At 40.9% G+C, this 21,256-nt stretch overlaps 1 protein-coding gene across 1 annotated transcript in view; it reads left to right on the forward strand.

Moving 5' to 3' along the window:
- Nucleotides 1–2,348: 2,348 nt before the first annotated feature.
- Nucleotides 2,349–21,256, forward strand: part of bltp3b (bridge-like lipid transfer protein family member 3B) — a 32,687-nt gene continuing 13,779 nt past the window's right edge. The window contains exons 1-9 of the mRNA XM_028570734.1: nt 2,349–2,761; nt 13,759–13,921; nt 15,821–15,859; nt 18,035–18,126; nt 18,732–18,921; nt 19,008–19,148; nt 19,842–20,009; nt 20,668–20,848; nt 21,089–21,172. Coding sequence (XP_028426535.1) covers nt 2,718–2,761; nt 13,759–13,921; nt 15,821–15,859; nt 18,035–18,126; nt 18,732–18,921; nt 19,008–19,148; nt 19,842–20,009; nt 20,668–20,848; nt 21,089–21,172 — 1,102 coding nt within the window. The 5' untranslated portion in view covers nt 2,349–2,717. The remainder of the gene's footprint in view (nt 2,762–13,758; nt 13,922–15,820; nt 15,860–18,034; nt 18,127–18,731; nt 18,922–19,007; nt 19,149–19,841; nt 20,010–20,667; nt 20,849–21,088; nt 21,173–21,256) is intronic.

Raw genomic sequence — 21,256 nt, forward strand, 5'->3', positions numbered from 1 at the left:
GACGGTTTAGGCATCTTTAGTGAGTTTTCAAAGTGTTCCACAGGATCAAAATGAGCATAAGCTTAATTTCACTTAACTTGGAGTGAGAAAATGTCACTGATCTAATACAAAACAACACAAAAGCTGCACCTTGGGACAAAACGTTGTACCAACATTGCATCATTGTTTTAAAGTCTATCAATCTATGTCAGTGACATAAAACCGTCGGTTATTTTACTACTTGGGTTCATTAATGCTGTTACAACCTAATTGTAAAACACTGAAGACTGATGCAAACTTCCTGCAACAAGTTAATACTGAAGCAGAGCAGTGCAGGGAGGGGCTGTTTGCTCCTCCTTTCATACGTGGCATTCTGCAGACTGCTGTTAACTCCTATGGTTACATCTCAACACAGACCCATCAGACACAGCAACTAAACTCACAGCTTTAATGTCCACTGACAAAGAAGTTAAAAAGTCCAAGTCATTTCATTGCATTTCATTCATTATAAATGTTAATGAATCCTTTTCTCCTGAATTGTGTTTGCAAGTAAATTAACACAATGTTCTTTTTTTTTTAAATAGTAATTGTCCTTAACAGTATATCAATGAAAAAACAACCATAACACCAATATTTTGCGTATGATATTCAGATAATTTATGATGGCTTTATTGTTACATCACCAATTGAATTGTTATAATATTCTATAATATTTTTGTATACTTTTTTATATCCTCATGTGCAAAAAGAATTCTCTAACATTTATTAGAAAATTAAGTTTTCAAGTTATCATGCTTATTCTTGTTATTATGTACATAGCCTGATGAAGGTCTGGCAATGCAAGACTACTGTACATATAGCCCAAAGCATGTTTACATCCTCGGTTTGAACACTAGATGTCCCTTAAAGGTTTTATGGTGAGAGCAAACCGTGACCACACAGAAAACCCACTGCAGCCATATCCACAATGCAGTAACATTATAGACAAATGCATACAATGCCAAACTGTTATTCTTAAACAATAAATACATGAAACACCATTCTAACTTTACTTTACATGTTTAAAGCATCTTCCTGTAAAAGGCAGATCAGTACTACACTAATAGCAGACTTTAACATTGTTCAACATTAAAAAACAAAACAGTACACATGTGCATTCAGGTAGAAAAGACATTAAGACAGTAAAGTTGGGCTTTTGTTTTGCTTACTGGAGTGTATATAGACATTTTGCTTATAAAGAAATATTTGATCTAATCAGTAAAAATACGGTCAATTCAATTTAAATTGAGTATAATTTTCTATTTAAAGCCGTAATCTCCAAAATTTTCAAAAGTCACTATCACTGAATGAGGTAGCCTATGGCCCACTGATCATAGTGTAACAATATTTATATATTTGCACTATTACAAATTGGGTGTCCAGCGTGACATTTTCCAGAAGAAATGCTGAATTACAATTTTTCTCCATTGTATTAACACAAAAATGGAACTATGCAAACAATTCTGAAAACTTGAAGCTAGTGCATCAACAACAAGACTCCAGACCATACGATGTGCCTATCTATGCTTCAAATGTCTATTTCAAATGTGTGACTAAAGGTGCAGTCCCAAAATTGGTACGTTACAGTATCACCTGTGTTGTGACATAAGATATACACATTTAACGTATAGGCCTACTAAACAATGACTGAATGATAGATACATTATTTTAATTAGACTCAAATCTGCAATAATTAAAACCAAAACTTTTCTGGGTCATAGTTATGTTTTCCCCCTGAGTAAGGCAAGGTAAGTTCATTTATACAGCATAGCAATTTTTAGGCAAATCAAAGTGCTTTACATGAAACATTAAAGAGCATTTAAAAGCAGTCCTTTAAAGAGAATACTAAATTAAAACCAAGCTAAACTAGAATAAGGCAGGTAGAAAATAAAAGAATGAAAGTTACAGTGCAGACAAGTCTTCAGCCTTGATTTAAAGAACTGGGGAGTTGCAGAGGACCTGCAGTTTTCTGGGAGTTTGTTCCAAATATGTGGGGCCTAAAAAGTGAAAGCTCCCCATGTTTAGTTCTAATAGGGACAGAACAATGACTAGACTAGAATATATTTTTTTACAGTCTTGGGTCAGAAGGCAGACCTGTCCCAGACGACCTGAGAGGTCTGAGCTGGTGGTAATGTTACAGAAGATCAGAAATGTATTTTGGCCCCAAGCCATTCAGTGCTTTATAAACCAACAGTTGTATTTTTTAAATAAATTATTTGAGTATACAACAGTATTCAAATGATTGCACTAACTCTATAAATGTAAACACCCACCTTAACCCCTATCCATATCTCTAAGTTGACGGGTTTCCCAGCACACACTGAACGCATCAAAATGCCCCGCCTAAACGCCGTGACAACAGACGCCGTTCCTCCGACGCGCTGTCCAGGTGTTCGGTGTATGATATTGCAGAGATCTAGACCGTTTTGGAGCTTCATCAGTATGTCTGCATGACATGGCCTAACGTGATATGTCTACGAGCCCGGCTTTCGGACGTCTGGAATGCTTTTACTGCCTTCGCTCCCTCGTCTCTCAGAGAATGAAGCGGGAACACCGTAAAAATGAAGACTGACACGGGGGTGATAATTTGAGCTGTGTGTGTTTATACCTCGAGTGGGAAAAGCTAGCGGCTAGGCTAGCCAGCTAGCTCAGACAGTTTAGACACCCAGCGGAGGCTCGGATATCGGATTTGTGCGGCCATGGCTGGGCTCATCAAGAAGCAGATCCTGAAGCATCTCTCCAGGTCAGTCCTGAACGGTGTTAGCGGACAGGGAGTGGAGAGAAACGGACGGCGCTGGGGATTGAACTGTCAGACAGACGTTAGCTAGCTTTTACCAACAATTTTAATTTAACGTTACAGACGAGACAAAAACCAAATGTTATCGTCTGAACATGAATGGAGACGTTTCCTCTGGCCGTTTAGTAAGTTAGCTCGCACCCCTGTTGTCTGTCAGACTGCCCGCTGCGTTTTCGGTTGACGTAGCTAACGCTCACTGCCTGAGACGTTGCTAGTGGCAGCTAACTTGCTAACCTTACGCTGGGGTTATTAGCTGGTGAAGGGCTAATCCCTTAACACTTTGCCTGAACAGGTTTAACCAGACAGTGCTTGAATCAGATTGTTTAAAACAACAATCTAAAGGCAAATTAAGCTCTAAATTACTCGTAGCTGTAAAGCACACTGACTGCAACATAAATCACATAATTATGAGATAACTAGACTCTAATTTGACATTAATATTTCGACAAATGTGAAGGCAAAGCCCAGAGTTTGAACTGGCTCAAGGGCAACTCATCGAGGCGCAGGTTTCTTGACACATGTTTAAACCCTGCATATCCGGTCTTTTCACCACTGTGGCTCCTTATCAGAGACATCACATAGTCCACATGTACCATCAGCACACAACACAAAATCATTAGGGAGGGAAATGTGCTATACTGGCATCTTAATCAAACACATTTGACAGCCTTTCTTGGCAACGGTAAGCACCCTTTTATGTATCTAGAGATAAATTAACCTGATACTGGTTCATGATCTGTTTAATGGCGCTGCCACTTGATATGTAAGGCCCCTTTTTTTTAATGTCTTGCTGTTATGGGCATCATTCAGCTCCACCCGCTTTACATGCATTATTTATTTATTTTCCGCTGTCCCTCAAGGGACTTTCAATGGACTTCTTCCTTATTTTGTTCCAGCAACAGAGCTTAAAACATGGAGCACTGTTTTCCTTCCCTCTACCAACCTGCTACTGACCTATAATGGAGCATTTTCAAACAGAAGAGTGTATTGAATAATAATGATAGTGGCAGTATATTAAACTCAAAGGTGGACAGTGCTTACATGGAGTATAAGAAATGACAGTTGTCACATTTATATTGCAGCTCACAGATGACTAAGTCTTTGAGAAGCTCATCGGTATGCAGGTGGACGGGCTTGTGTTCTTGGCAAAAGAAAACACAAAGATGATTGTGCTTGGGGAGAAAAGTATTTGGGATGATTGAGTTGTGATTAATTAGCCACTTAATACCTTAATGGTGTTTAGGATTGCTTTGTCCTTCATACCCTTACACAATGCCATTTGTCTGCCTTCAGACACACAGCCTTCAGTGGCATGTCCTTCATTGTCCTAGTACTCTTAAATTGTGTGTGTGTGTGTTGTGGCAATGCATAAGTGTTTCTGCACATTACTGTGCATGCCCTCAGCAGCATTAGCATCACCATTGACAGGAAATGGCTAGGAGAGTAGTGATGTCATCTGTCTTTGGGCTTGTCATGTGATCTTCCTTGTCCTGGCCTGATTGGTCTGGTGTGAGCTGAAGCTGACCTGTTGACGGCCAGCCAATCCTGCGCCGCGCGGTGCAATGATGTCACGGTGAAAGTGCTTGTGTCAGAAAGCCAAATCAGCATCACCTATATACTCTACTATGGCTGCAAATACAGTAGAGTATAATGCATGCTTGGATGATTTAGTTCGAGGATGGGTTGAAGATTTTGTGTGCTCAGTCGCTGCCTAGTCAGCATCAGCCAGGAATAGTTTGCCCTGCTGGCTAGATGAATCATACACACTGTAGGTGTGCTCACGCATCATCAACAGGTTGTGTTGTAGGTGTCATCATGTCTGCTCAGCATCCGTGCTTAACTGTTGCAGAGGACACACGTCTGTCCAATACGGTCTGTGACCAGGACAAGCCTGTTAGAGTGAGGCTGCAGCACCATCTTTACAGCTCATTGACTCAGAACGCTGCAATGGCTTTTCCTCCTGTGGCCAAGACATGTGCACTGAGGCATGCATGAAATATTAAACTAGATGAAAGGATCTTATTTTGTACAATGGGAACCTTCAGACGAAACATTGTGTGTCCCTTTTCATGTGCAAGGATGAGTTTGTTATTATTAAGTGACATGTTGGTTTGCATTTGTTCTGTGTTTTCCTAACATGAGAGTGCATTGATGAAGAACGTCGAACTCAGGTAGCCCCTGGGGGTGATTAGATGTCGAGGTGTGTGTTTGTCTGCATTACAGACTGGTTTAGATTATCGACAGGAGCCTGGCCCACAGCTAGACAAGGCGAGATCCTATTATTACACACACCGACAAACAAAAATACAGATAATGGCCACATTCTCTCTGCTTATTTTTGATTAATCGGTCAGTAATTTTCATGATAAATTGTTTCGTCGATTAAGTGTAAAAGGTACTTTCCCTTAGGTCAAGGTGACGTGATTAATGTCTTGTTTTGTCTGACAAACCATTCATAATCCAAAGATATTCAATGTACAAATATATAAAGAAGAGAAAAGCAGCAAATCCTCACGTTTCAGAAGCTGGATTTATCTTAAAGAATGACTTATATCAATTGATCAATTTTCTAAATAGTTGATCGACTTATCGGTTAATCACACATTTATTCACAGTGTATTTTCTCTTTAGCTTTTTTTTTTTTTTTTTTTTTTTTTTTTTTAACGGAACCAAAAAATGGTTAGCTGGCTCTGCCCTCCTACGTGCTAACGCTCAATTTTCATTTCCCTTCAGTACTACGTCTGGGTTTGCTGTATAGTCTTGAGTTTTCTCCAGCGGTCCAATCAGCGAACAGAGGGAGTGGCTGAGAACGATGACGTTGAGGCCGTGCGCTAGAATTGTAGTTCCGTAATGGCGGCGGAGAAAGATGCGAGCAAAGCTGTTCGGTCCGTTGTGGAAATGGTGCCGAATATCCAGAAGTTAAAGCCCGAGCAAGAACAATCTTTGCTGAGTTTTGTTGGTGGCCATGATGTTGTGGCCCTCCTCCCCACGGAGTGGCTAAGGCGAACGCTAGCGATGCTAAGCCAACGTCACGACCAAATGTTAGTGATTGGTTATGGCAGATCCAGAGTGGCTCTGGGCAAATCCAATAGTTTATTATTCAGATATGAAAGGGGAGAGAGAAGGGGAAGACATGCAGGAAACCGTCCCAGAACTGAGCTAACCAGCCACGTGCTTTTAGCGTTTTATATGATGTAATAAAGATGATGCATGTGGTTATTGGAAATCTTAGGACCGCTAACTGATCCCACAAGAATTTCATCCATTCAATTTCCAATCGGTAGAGAGGAGACAGATTAGTTTAGGGAGCCATTTTCAACTCTGTGTCAGCTGTGGTTGAGCTCAAGGGATTGTAAGGCCAGTGTTTCGAAAGTGCTATCCGCTATGTGCACATACAACACGTGTGTTTTAAGATTTAGTGCCCATTGCGGTTTGAAAGATTCCGTTTTAAGCTCTTGCGTTTGACTCTTTCCATCCTGCAGTAGCTGTGTGATGATGCACAAAAGTGATGAACTTCGCTATTTCCAGTGTTATCGCTCTCTGCTGGTGGGAAGGCTATTATGGCATGAGTCACGACTGACTCCCTTGCTGTGGGTGTCTAGTCAGTGTGTAGCTGTTGAAGTACTTGTGTGTGCGTGTGCGCGCAATTCTGTTTGTGTGACATCTGACCAGGGTCTCTCCAGGCCAGCATCCTCTGCTGCTGTGTAACCGACGTCTTGGATTGTTTTCTCCTTTACACCGAGCTTGGCCCGTCTCTACAGACTCAGCGTGAATATTCCAGGACTCTTGGGCCTTAGCTGCCAATATAAACTTGCTGCACATTGACAGGTTGCCTATGTGTTGTTGAATTGTTGTCCCTGTTGACATGTGCGTAGGTAGGTGTTAAGTTTGAGTTTGTGCACAGCTGTGTATGTGTGCCTTTGCACTTGTGCTGGTATGTAGGCTGATAATTCATATAATCCATCTTGATTATAACCTTGAGATGACGCAGTCTTTTTAATAACTGTTCTGTTAGGGCTGCATAATGTATTTCCACAACACACACTTTGCAATCTTCAATATCAGAACAGTGCGGAGTCATAAAGCAGGAAAGCGCAGACATCAACATGTTTGTGCTTTTTCTTAACATGATGGATGATGAAAATCACTCTTAACAGTGCCAGCTGCTAAAATCCAGTGGAGAGAGGAGATGAGTTGATTCAAATTTTGATAAACTCATCAACGTCACTTGTTGCGCTCACTAGGCCTGTCACGATAACAAATTTTGCTGGACGATAAATTGTCCCAGAAATGATTGCGATAATATTGGCGCTCTGAGACCCTTTTTATCTAATATAATGATAATGGCATAATAATGCAGGTACACCTTTTCAAAGATCAATACACTTTTATTTCTAAAGAATATTTAACACTCGAACTGGAAGATATTTAAAACAATAAATAAAAATGGAAATTTTTCCGGCCGTGATAATTTCCATTTAAAACTTATTGACCTCATTCTTATTTATCATGCGATTAATTGATTTATTGCATATTGCGACAGGTCTAGCGCTCACAGCGATAAGCTTTACAAGCAGCAGAGAATGATTTGCCCACCTTATTGCTGTAGCTTGTTGGAGCAATATTATATCAGCGGAACAAGACTTAATTTGAAGTTTTCATCAACTTAAACTGCCTTTTTTTGTGAAGAGCATGGTAACCAATTTCATTGTATGTTACTTGCTGGACTTATATAACTGTATAAATGCTGAAAACCTTTTTGGTCGAAATACTTTTGGCTTCATTGCACTTCTGAAACCAAACCAACAACATTGGCATTTGTTTACCCGTGATCAAATCTTTTATTTTTTATAGCCGTGAGCCCTCTAACAATAAAAGAGCTGAAAGATTTGCCAATAAAGACACCTGGACTTTGTAATATGCGGTTTGAAAAAAACGCTAAATAAGCAAACTGTCGGATCCAACAGAAAGTTGGAAATGGTTCACGTGATCTACCTTCAGTCCAACTTGGGACGTCAACAGAAGATTCCTTCAGATGATATTATTTAACGCAAATAAAGTGAAGATCGTAGACCGCTGCCTGGTAATTGAGCAAAGGTTTACACACACATGGGTGTTGTTATTTTTAGGTTGGGGTGTTTTTAAGTTTGAAATTTGATTTACCAACACCCACACTGTAGGCAGCCAGCCTGCAAGCACTGCAGAGCTGCTGCCCTAACAGAAGTGCAGTAAAGGGATAAAGAACATTTTATCTCTGACAAGACAATACAAATATATTTTGAGATCAACAATATTGGATTATGAAGTCGGTTGATCACCATGTTAAACAGATGAGCTGAGGTTTTCATACCCTGTTCTTTTTTTAAATGTCATTTAATTGAATTTGTTGGATTGTCTCAGTGTTTCACATTTACCACAGGCATCTTATAAGCTTCAGTGGCTGTCTGTTGATTCTGTCAACTGGTCTCTAACTCTGAATAAAGTGCCTAGATACTCGTTACACTGTACTGTTGACAATGAATGGGCTAGGGAAGGATTTAGAGGCCAATTTAAATGTCACATTCTCCATTGCCAAGCCTGCTGCTTCAACTGGCAGGGAAGAATGTGGTAACATCCCCTCATCCGTTCTTCCCAGAGAATGTCTCCTCTATTTCTTTCCTTTTTTATCTTTAGTTTCTTTATCTCATTTCCTTTTAATTATTTCTCTCTTTACGTTGCCACAGGCGTGGTTGCTAAAACAAGCTGGTTGTCTGTTTGAGTCACTCTGGCCATCTTCCCTTAGGCTCCTCTCTTGCTGGCACTGATGTCATCAGCCAGCGCCACGAATGCACCGTCAGAACAGGAAAAAGTGTCTGTTTCCATTCACAGGATCCACAGACATCAGCTTTTAAGGAGTGGTGGACTACAGTCTGCTCTCCATGTAATTGTAGTCAAGGGAGACCATTGCAAGATCAGCCTAGTGTTGCGGATATCTTTAAGTCGATTTACACATATGGGATGCTGTTTATTTCATCATGATTCATTTATAGTAATCAATTTCCCTTTTAAAATGTTTCCCTTAACAAAGAAGACAGGATGAGTAACGGGTTAAAACCAACTTTTACAGAGAGGAATTTGGGCATGGACTTTTGCTGTTGAGTGGTTAATTTGACATCTGACAGGCAGACAGACCCCTCTCCAGCCAGTAGCTGGTCCTAATCTTTTTATGGGCCTGGATTTGGTCTGGTGAGCTCGTCCCTGCTGACTGGAATAATGGCTGATGGCAAAAGCGGGGGAGAAGAAAGGGAAAGATGAATGTGTGTGAACTTAATACCCTCTGCCTCATGCTGTTGTTCTCAGTAACGAGAAGGTGATTTAGCTTATTTAGCGTTAGTAGCATTGATATTGGACAGCAGATCAGAAACGTATTATTATTATTATTATTATTATTATTATTATTATTATTATTATTATTATTACGGTGTTGGTTTATTTATGACTGGAAGAAGGGGCGAGGAAGCGAGAGGTGGCCCTGGAGAAGCCAGATAAGGAGCGAGTGAAGCTAGCTGGCTAGCTGGTTGATACTTGATCAGCAGCAGGAATGAATATTTCACTGCTCACAAGGCTAAGACACTGAAGCAACAACACCCACCTCTCAGAGACAGAGTGTTTCTGTCTGTTAGTGTGTGTATGCCCAACATTATTTATTTGTGTTTGTTTGCGATGGTATATATTTTTATTTTTTGTCTTTATCCACTGCACTGAGTCTCTGTTTAAGTCTACTGCTCCAGGTGAATAATTTACAGGTTACATGTTGAATTGGAGAATACTCTTAAAACTGCAAGGACAAGGTGTTGAGTGGAAAGAAGCAGGAATTTGACAGACTACTCATATTAAAACATGGGCAGCTAATTCATAAAGCACTGCTCATGGGTCAGATTTGTTGTCTTCACACTGCAGATACTGGGTGTCTCTGTGCACCTTGCTATGCCATCAGTGAAGACTCAGACCATCAGAACAAAAAGCCTTTGTCTCTCTAAAAGTATCCTGTTACTGAGTGACTCCGTAATCATAAATCACCTTTTTGAAGGCTGGCAATGTGGCAATGGTCTTCTTGCTGCACCTGTGACTTTATTCAGTATTGATATTGGGGAAAAATCTCAGCTGTATTTGTGCCACTATTCACATTATTTAGCTGATCAGGTCAGGACATAATCAATCTACATAAATTACAGTTTCTTAGTGAGTGTCATTTTAAAATGAAGTTTTCACTATCAGTTACATGCATAACTCTTGTGGACTGCCAACTTAGTTTTTAGGGGCCACAGCAATCCCTGATCTCATGTTACCTTACATGTATTCCAATGAATAACATACAATGGGTTACACAGTTTTTAAATCTGGGGAAATGAAAGCACTGGTACGTCAGTGACTGTTTACATGCACATAATGTTCAGTTTTTTGCCCTTATTTGGAAAAAGACAATATTACGACTAAGCTGTTTACATGACTAATGAAAGTGAGTATTCCACTAATATTCCCATTTACATGTAGCCGTGAGAAATATATTTTTTTTTCCAGTTTACCAGCGGTGGCGGACTTGTTGGACCGTGCGAACACAGCGTCCCTCCTTCATTCCTTCAACCAGCTTCTTGAAAAGGTTGACGTAGCGATGTGTGCGCATATCCAAAAACCTGTTGATATCTAAGTCTTTGATAATGTTTAAAGTGCCCATATTATGAAAAAAAAACACTTTTTCTGGGATTTGGGGTGTTATTTTGTACACGCATACAAACTTTGAAAAAAAACCATCCATGCTGTTTTGAGTGAGATACGGGTTTCTGAATGTGTCCTGCCTTCAGTCTCCGGGTGAGCTGGTCAAAATCTGCACGGCTTTTTACGTCACTAGCCGAAACAAACTGGCTAACAGCAACCTTTAGCAAGACTGCGGTAAAAAACCCGATTGAGACGCATATTCCAAATGCGCTGCAAAGAATGCCTCTATAACACTAATAATACCGGAATATATCCCACGTCGTAATCGGAAAATGCTATATTCGGAAAAAGGCCTTATTCGGAATATGCTGTTTACATGACCTGTATCAAATTCGGAATATTGTCATATTCGGAATAATAGTGGAATATATTGGTGTGCATGTAAACGTATGTGGAACTCAATATCAGCAGGTTTCCTGAGTTTAGGTATCGGAATTGGTATCCAGGTACAAAGAGATGGAACAGTGCTACCCTATTTGATATCTGATCAAAGTCTTACTGTTGCATACTTCCTATGGTGTGAGAGCTGTTTTTTTTAAATATTCTACATTTATATTAAGTTTTTAGGGCAAGGTGTTGATCCTGAGCACTTTTTTGGCACCAACAAATATATGCGTGACATATCAAACTATCAGGTGCAGAAAGATGGCGTTGAATGCTTTGTCAGATTCTTAGTCTTGCTGACTGAGATTTCATAATGTAAATAATGGAAGTTTTTTATATATTTAATAAAGAAGTGGCGCCCAGATAGCTCAGTTGGTAGAGCGGGCGGCCATGTGTAGAGGTTTACACCTCAACGCAGCGGACCCGGGTTCGATTCCGACCTGCGGCCCTTTGCTGCATGTCATTCCCCCTCTCTCTCCCCTTTCACTTCTTCAGCTGTCCTATCATTAAAGGCCTAAAATGCCCCCAAAAAAAAATAATCTTTAAAAATAAAGAAGTAAGGAAACAAATTTAAAGGTGCCCTGCCATACAAAACTGTTTTTACTTGCATTTTTTTAATATTTTAGGTCCATTATGTGTTATGTTGTGAATGTGAAAATGAACTGCTACCTCCTTCGTCAGCTATAGCCACTGAAAAGAAATAAGCAGAGAAATCAGGCCAATTACAAAAGCTGGTCAGTCTGACATCATATTGCCTGAGCTCGTTACTATTCATGAGCTCGCCCAGTTGGGCTGGGTAAAGGATTCTGACCGCCAGGCTCTCATTGGCTAGCTGTCAGCCAATCAGATTCAAACAGCTTAGCTTGTTGAATATTAACGAGAACTGGCAGAAATCGAGCTGAGTCTTCCTGTAGGCTTTCTATACCACGCTAGAATGCCTTGAAACAAGGTAACCAAGGCATTTTTTCCACAAAAAATGTTAGTCCATGCTAGAACTTCAGACATTACCACAAAGTATTGAAATACGTGTAGCAGGGTACCTTTAAGCATTGTAATGTTATCAGTGCTGTAAATCAGGTATTGAATTGCCAGAAGAATTTCAAATGATACCCAGCACTATTGTGATTCGAGCAGAGTTGCACACATTCCCCACAGTGTATATCTTAGTTAGTGGGGCAGTAAAATACTAAAGCTTTTAGTCTGTCTTGGTTATGTAGGTCTAATCTTTGATCGGTCTCTTTTACAGAGACACATATTGCAAGTGTGTGAGAGATTAGCTAAGTATCTAGATTAAGAATTCCTGTCTTTATGTATTTTAAAAGTGAGTGTTAAAGTGGAGAACGCTGTAACCGGCAGCCGCAAAATGGGCTGCAATGTAACCCGATGAGGCAATAGCGACCGCCAATGTACGCCCAAGAAACAAGTTTTTGGCGCTGCCAGGCTCAGGTTGCTATTATATTTGTGACTTCATTATGGAAAGATGGAGAAGTTGCCGTTATTCTGCCATGCTTTAGTTTGTAACTTACTGATACCAGGTCAACAACGTAACTTCATCTAATATCATTCATCACTCAATACTGGACCAATTTTGGACGAAAGATTTGTTTTTACATTTGTCACTTGCATACAAATGCATGGGAAAATAGGGTCCAGGTTGAAAAATACAGAAATTCTCCTTTAACACTACTACCAACTAGCTCAGATCTAGTACTACTCTAGTGCTTTACCTATTCAATGTGATTGTTTTACTGCAGCGTTGCATGACCACAAACCACAATGGCTGTTTTCTTGGAGTTCCAACGTGATATAGATTAATACCAGGAGGACATACAGTATTCTGCACATTTCACAGGATGAAGGGTGTGTGGCTCGTGACAACTTAGAGAATGTGAAATGAATACTACCCCTGTTTTTAAGAGATTCCATTAGACTGGTCTGCGGAGATGCACAGGTCACTATGCCATTTAGTATCTGCCCTCTCTGCTAACTATTAACCCATTATCAAACACTTAGGTCATTGACCCCGAGTTTGTGTGCTCAAGTCTATTTACATAATCTAAAAAGCTAATGGACTAAACACACATAATCACTACAGCATACAGAGACCCTATATACACGCATCATTTCCCCAAGACACTGAGGTTATGAATATCAATACTGGCTCCTACCTTTTTAATTTAAGGTGAGTTTTGGCACCTTATCATCTGATGCAGAGTGAGACTTGAGTACACTTTGTCCTTGCTGTGGACACCATCTAGCATGGATCTCACAAACGCCTATTACCCTGAGCACCGACATATAATATACTGTCAGACCGAGGCCTTTACCTCACCTCCCACTGTGCAATCTTGTCTGCTCCTTTTCTTTCTGTCTTTAAATCTTCTATATTGTAGCTTAAACACTCTGTACCTTGATCCTCTCTTCCCCCTGTCATTATCAGATTAAATGGTTACTATGGAAACAAAGCAAACAAGTACAGTTAACAACAAAGCTTAAATGACAAAAAAACATATTTTTATGAACGCAGGTTTCAGTTTATGGAGGATTTATTTTCATACTTGTAGCTGGGTTCATTTTCTCATAGTATGACTTCAACAGCAATCAAGCTTTTTTTGAGTGTGCTATTAAAAGTGTGTGTGTGTGTGTGTGTGTGTGTGTGTGTGTGTGTGTGTGTGTGTCCCCCCCCATTCACTACACCAAGCCTAACAGTTGGGGTCTGTTTGTTTGTCCAGCTTTGCCAAGAATCTGTTTCTATAAATATTCCCAGGCTTAAAGCTGCACTTCTTCTCATCTGTGTCCCGTAGGTTTGCTAAGAACTTGTCTCCGGACAAGATCAACCTGAGCACGCTGAAGGGGGAGGGCCAGCTGACCAACCTGGAGCTGGATGAGGAGGTTCTCCAGAGCTTGCTGGACCTGCCCACCTGGCTGGCCATCAACCGTGTGGAATGCAACAAGGCCGCCATCAGGGTGAGGGACACAGGATATGTTCAATTTGTTGAGCTCTCTCAGATAGTTGGATGAGAGAATTGTTACCATTCGTTAGAGTACATTAAATATGAATCTGCAGCCGCCTATCTTAGCCTAGCATAAAGACTGGAAACAGGGGAAACGGCTAGCCTGGCTTTGTCCAAAGGTAACAAAATCTACAAGCATTCAACACCCCTTTTACACACAATCACACCTGTTGATGATTCTTATTACGGGCTTCATTGCCCAGCCTTTCCTTGGACTCTAATGAAGATATAACCTTACATCGAAACGTTAGTCACTGTTATGCACCTTTTAAAAAATAAAACTATAAAGTAAGAAGACCTCTGTGTTGCACTGGCAATTTTTGTTACGTTACACTGTTTTGTCCTGCCTTGGTTGCACCAGATTGTTGTAGTTTTCAGAAGCACAGATAACTCTCTTTTTTTACCTGTAACAAAATCTACCAACCAGCACCTCTAAAGCTCACTAGCTTATATGTTATATCTCTATTTCCTGGTCAAACACAGTAACGTCCTTCGCCGGCAACTGGAGAGCCAAGAAATATTCTGGTGCAAAACGGCAAATTATTGTTTTTACTCTTCTATTTTTGTATGGATTAAGTAAATTAGAAATGATGTGTTTGTTAGTGTTTCCCCCAGTTTCCAGTCTTTATGATTATCTTAGCTAAACTGGCTGCGGGCTGTAGCTTTTATATTTAACAGATATAAAAGTTATATCCATCTTTTAACTCTCTGCCAAGACGCAAATAATCATATTTCCCAAAATTCCCAATTTTTGTCAAAACCAAATTATAGAGATGAGATTTGTTGCCGTGTATAAGAGCAGACTCTGACACACCCTGGAAACCATGAATGGAGCAGTCATTTCCATCATGACTGGACTTTATTCAGACCAAAGTCCACTTTCCACCTCTTTCTTCTTTTATTCCTCCACCTCATTTTTCTCTCATTTCTTTCCTTGTTCATTTCTCAACTCCCCATTTTGTTGGTCACTCCTACTCTCCTTTGCTGTCTTTCCTCTAAGTTGGTCTGCTGGCTTGAAAGAAGTAGTCTCTTGTATTTACTCAATACAATTGCTGTGTCACTGACAGTGTGTGTTGCATGTATCTATAATACCCACATCATTTACAGTAAGTGCGTGTGGAGCATCAGATTTCTCACTGAACCATGGAACTGTTGAATTGAAACCTGTGGTACCGCCTGGATCCAGTTTAAAGTGCATTGCAGTGTTTATTGTAACAGATGTATGTCTCACTTCCTCACTCGTTAGATCCCCTTCCCCTATAGTGTCTTCCTGTTACAGAGGCGCAAGACTGCGACACCCAAATAAAAGTAGCTTTATTGATTACTCATAACGCTCATAGAAATTGCAATAAATGTTTTTGCTCTGATGACTCAGGCCAGAGCTAGCACCCCCAGCTGGCACCTCCTAGCAATTATGTGACAGAGGCAAGGCGAACAAAATGTGTCTCTAATTCCATTAGAGCCACAAATCCTTGATTCTTGATTTATGACTTCTCAAAGAACGAGCCACTCTGTGGAAAGAACTGCAAGTGAACATAAGCATTTAATCTCTTTTTATATGTAATTTGACACAGACTTGAATCAAGAGGCTGCATGCTGAGGATTAATGGCACAAAATGGAACGAGCTGCCAGTCAGTCTAGACTCATTGATTTCTTTTTCTTCCTTCATCTCTGAGCAAACTTGCCCTGCTGCTTTTACTTGATTTAATTCTGCGCAGTTCAGTTGCATTTCGTTTGATATGTACATCTCATTGAATGGTAATTGGGAACACTAAAAGGCCAAATGCTTGCTGTAGGATCACAATGCTGGCAGGCTGAAAAGCTAAGCCACTGTTCTGTTTTCATTCACAGATACCATGGACAAAGTTGAAGACTCACCCAATCTCTTTGGTAAGTTTCAACTACTACACTTGTGGCTCACTAGGGCTGTCCGCAACTAAAGAAATTCTTAGTCGAATAACACTTATACGATTTTGTCGACTAATCGATTAGTTGATTTAATTGACAGAGCTGTGAGCTTTGAGAGGTGGTTAAGACTAGAAAAGCACAATATAAATGTAGTTAATTAACCATCTGTAAAACTGAGTTTCTCCACAATTAATCCTGCAAAAGCACCACTTTAAATCTTGTGTTTACCATAAATGTGCTCAGAAGTTTCTTGGAAATAAGTAATTAAGCATGAATAAGCATAAAAAATGACTAATCGACTAAATAAATCTTAGTCGACTAAGACCACAACGACCGATTAGTCGACTAATCGACTAAGAGGTGGCAGCCCTATTGCTCACATAATCAAAACATGTCATTGAGAAGTTTTTTTTTTTCTACATTTGATTTCATTTAAGTCATTGAATCTTACGAATAAGTACCACAAGTTTACAAAAAATAAAAATCGATTTGTGTTTTATAGTATAATAGAACCAATTAACAACCTGTACCCCTGCGTAATTTACTTATTGTCCATCACATGTTAAATGACGCGTTTCATCACAAGGTGAAGAGCAGGAAGCCGCTGAAGGTGTTGTAATAATAGCCGTCGTCGTAGAGCACTCTGTTTGCGTAGAGATTCACAAACACGCTGTCTCCAGCCTCGAGCTGCACCACGGCTGCGTTGGTCGCACTGTCGTGGCTATCGTCTCCCACAGTGTCCCAGGTTGACACCATCCTTTGGCTGTTCATCATCAGGGACACCACTGAGTTGGGCTGTCCGGAGTTGTTGTTGTACATGGTGTAGCTGAAGTAGTACATCCCCCGGACCATGGCGGTGAAGATGCCAGTGGCGGGGTTGTAGCCACCGCCGATGTTGGAGAGGATTCTTTGATATTTCAGTGGTGTGTCTTGTTCAAACGGACCAGTTGAGCTTCCTAAAGCAGCGGTGAAAGCCATCTTCGACATGCTCACAGATGTGACGTCTGCGAGTTGCTTCAGCTGGTCGTCCTGAGCCTGGTTTATCTTCCGGAGGTCCTCTACCTGGCTTTTGTAGGACTCCAAGTAGACTTCGACGGTGGCCATTTTCTGCATCATGGCACCGAGGTTTTGCTCAAGCGTGACATATGTCTGGGTCATGGCTGCGAGCTTCTCCCTCATGGCTGCCACCTCGCTGAGCAGGGCGCAGGTGTCAGGTTGGCAGACTGCCATGCTGGTCCCAATCCCCAGGTGGCTGTAATTCCCATTGCACAGACAGCTGGAAACCAACAACAACAGGAGAAACATGCGCTCCATTTTTGAACACTCGTCTACACAAAATCTGGATATTGCATGTGGTCCTCACTCCTCCATATATATATATATATACTTCCTACACCTGGTGTTTTGCAACGTGTTTGGCACGCTGTCTTGATTATAATATTACATAAGGTATTAGAACAAACCTATCAGGGGAACATAAAACTATAACAAAACTATTTATCAAACATTCAGCATGATTATCACTACCACATAATACAAGGGCATTATATTAAAAGGCCGCACAATAGCACTTCTGTAATCTGCTTTTAGTCACAATACTGTAGAACACAATGTTATCACACCACCAACAATAGCAAGGAAATATCCTATAACGGTGTGAAAAGGGAGCGGCTACTGCCTCAAGTTGGTACATATAGAAATGTTGTGTCAAGAGTTTTAATTAATTTGAGAATAGCGACGGCATAATTAATGGCATTTCAATGTGTTTTTTTCCTGCTAGACGAGCTGCTATTTGTGTGTAAGTGATATGTAGGCGGCTTCCACAGCTCTAGTGGCAAAGGGCTAAGCAGGCTGCAGCAATCTATTCTGTCAATTGAACTACACTGTAAATGTTAAGCTTGCAAAAATGCTCTTTTCCAGTATAATATTGTGATCGGCTGACTGACGCATATCTTACAATAAGGAAAACACTAGAATGAGGTGCTGAATTAGATGACAAACATTAAGACAAAACCGTTAAATAGGTTGATGGAAATGGCCACAGCAGCCTGTCACTGTGAATGACTGTCTGTCTACTACAGAATCAAAAGCTAAGAAAATCATTTCATGAAGACATTGGTTGTTGGTCATGAAGTTAAGGCCTTGACTTGCTTGCAGACCCTGGATAAAGTGGTGATGGAGATGAGTACCTGTGATGAGCCCCGTCCCCCCAATGGCCCATCTCCCATAGCAACAGCATCAGGACAAAGGTGAGCACTGCGGTGGTTGTTGTTGTTGTTTTTTTTGTTTGTTTTTTGTAACTCCATAATAACCTACTTTATTAATCCTGCAAGGGGAAATTCAATTTTTTCAATCTGTTAGTTACACACAGGCCCAAAATACGCAAAACAGGTATATGCTCATTAATCACTAGAACGTGTAAAACAAAAAAAAGCAGCAGGCACCCATGTATGGAGGTTTACTCCTCGGCCCAGCGGGCCTGGGTTCGGCTCCGACTTGCGGCACTTTTCTGCATGTCATTCCCTCTCTCTCGTCCCTTTCATGTCTTTAGCTGTCCTGTCAAAATAAAGGCCTAAAGTTTTTCTTTTTTCTTTTTTTTTTTTTTTTTTTTTTTTTTGAGATAATCTGATCTTCCAGAAGAGGAACATGACAGAAAAAGTTTTAAACTACTGAATAAAAAAATGTGTCCTTTGTAAGTTCGGTGTCATATTTAGTCTTTGAACTTGTAATTATGTTCAGACAAAATCTGCTTACTGTACAGACTAGAAATAATGTATTGCACCCTGTTGCTAGGCACTACATATCACCTTATTTTAATTTTATTATTCTCTCCACCTGTCTGTCTCCCTTTTAGTGAATATGGCTTTGCTGAGAAGGTGGTAGAGGGGATGTCACTGTCCATCAACTCCATCGTCATCAGGATCAGTGCCAAGGCCTTTAACGCCTCCTTTGAGCTCTCCCAGCTTCAGGTCTACAGCGTCAACACCAGTTGGAGCATCAGTGACCTGCGATTCACCCGCATCCAGGACCCTCAGAGGGGAGAGGTCTGTGTTTATTTTATTCGAAAATAACGAGAATTTTGTGTCGCCCAAGTTTTTTTTTAACATACTACCATGCCTCTTTGTTCCAGATCCTGACATTCAAAGAGATCAGCTGGCAGATGATTCGTATTGAGGCTGACGCTATCCAGAGCGCTGAGCATGAGATGTTGAGTGCCCCCATTCGCCTCATCACCAACCAGTCCAAGATCAGAGTCACTCTCAAGAGACGGGTCAGCCACAAACACAGACACACACATGCTTTTGAGATTCATTCACTTTATGAAATTTGATGGATCAGGCTTGTAACCCACACCGCTCTAAGCAACTTCTTTTCCACTGTGAACAATGATCCCTCTGTGTGGCCTCACAGGCTGCAGGGCCAACAGCAGTGATTCATCAACTGGCCAGTGTATGTTTAAATAAAATAAAAAATAAAAAAAACTCTACTAATATCTGATGTGGAGATTAAATACAATGCAGCATAAAGCACACAAAGACTTTTTGTTTGAGCTCTTCGAAAGTAATTAAGCCCATTTGTTTCCTCTGGCACTAACAGAACTGCTGAATAAAGCATTTATCACAGGGCACAAACATATTGTCTCCCAAATTTTCTTGTCTAATATTCTGTTTGTGATTTACCTGATAAAGAACATGTGATGTGTGTTTCACGTGTTGGAGCTATTCATAGTCAGGAAAAAGCAGTTAAGTACAGTTTTAGTCAGTATCCTGACCCATCTATCCATCCATCCATCCATTTTCAACCGCTTATCCGTGGGCAGAGGTTCCCTGACCGATTTTATAAAGAGAAATACCTCACACATGAGAGAATTTCCCTACGAGTGTGATGTTACATTAATGGGAACTACTCGGGCTACCCCCAACTGCATAATGCACGTTCATACCAACGGCTCTACCTGATGCAGATTAAGGACTGTAACGTGGTGGCCTCCAAGCTGATTCTGATCCTGGACGACCTGCTCTGGGTGCTGACCGACTCCCAGCTTAAAGCCATGGTGCAGTATGCCAAGTCTCTCAGCGAGGCCATGGAGAAGTCTGCACAGCAGAGGAAGAGCATGGCCACAGAAGACCAGGTACACACAACACATGACTGACTCACACAGATGTCCAGAAACACAGAGACTTCGTCCTGGACAAATTTCACATGTTGATTTCGCTCCCTCTTTCGGTTTCCCCTTAACATTTCCCCTCCCTGTCACTGCCCTAACTTCACCCTCTGTGGATAAGCCGAGTCGTTGTCTGATGGTTTGCCCTTGTGTCCATGGATATCTTGTCTGCCCCTCTCTATCTGTCCCGTATCTGCCTACACCATCTTTGTCTATCTCTCTTGCTGTTAGTGTCTTTCATTCTGTCCCATTTCTTTTTTGTGTGCTTCTTAAACGCAAACACTTACAAAATGTATGTACATTGATCACCCACACAACTTCACTTATCCAATCCCACAAAACATGCACAATATGTTTTCTGTAGTGAACAATGTGTTTTCTGTAGTTTTGGTCTGATACACCACCGGCTGGTAGAATTGAGTATTGCATGATTCAGCTGTTGAATGAACCAGACATGAAAATTAAATATTTAGCATTAACCCACCACCATTAACAATATTACAAGACTAAATACAGCAAAAGCCTTTAAAAACACAGCATCAACAACAGCACATCAACATCTAAAACTTCCGACACTAATCACAGTATCTGCGCTTTTTCGGGTGTGTGCATCTGTGTTCACCAGGTGTCATCAGCGCCACCCACAGCTCAGCAGGTGCGTACCCAGCAGGCGTCCACAGCAGCTGACCAGAATGCAACCATGGCCAAGCTGTTCAGCGCCTACGACGTCTGCGAGACGTCCCACCACCTCCAGATCACACACCTCGACCTGCACATCTGTGATGACATCCATGTTAAGGACAAAGGTAGCATATGCACAGATCTACATATGCTCTACATTGTGGTGTGCATTTATCCACATGCGTATACGTGACATGACATATACACATGCTGTCAGGTACACAGAAAAGTCAGAGGTTGGGCATGTGATACATGAACATACATTACATTTTTTTCTTTAGTTAAACCACAGAGATTAGTACACCAAACTGTTTTTTTCAAAACATTTTACTGAAAAGCGTTTCTATTTTTCTGTCTTCCCTCAGTGAGCAATAAGAGGATAACGGGTGGGGCCATGCAGCTTTCCTTCAGCTCCATTACTCTGGACTACTACCCTTTCCACAGAGCAGGTATGGATTCTGTATCACCGCAACATACTAATTTACGGTATGCAATGCTCCCTGCATCCTAGCAGAAGCTAGATTAGCTTCTCA

This window comes from Perca flavescens, chromosome 23, assembly GCF_004354835.1.
Source record: "Perca flavescens isolate YP-PL-M2 chromosome 23, PFLA_1.0, whole genome shotgun sequence".
In the NCBI taxonomy this organism is placed as follows: Eukaryota; Metazoa; Chordata; class Actinopteri; order Perciformes; family Percidae; genus Perca; species Perca flavescens.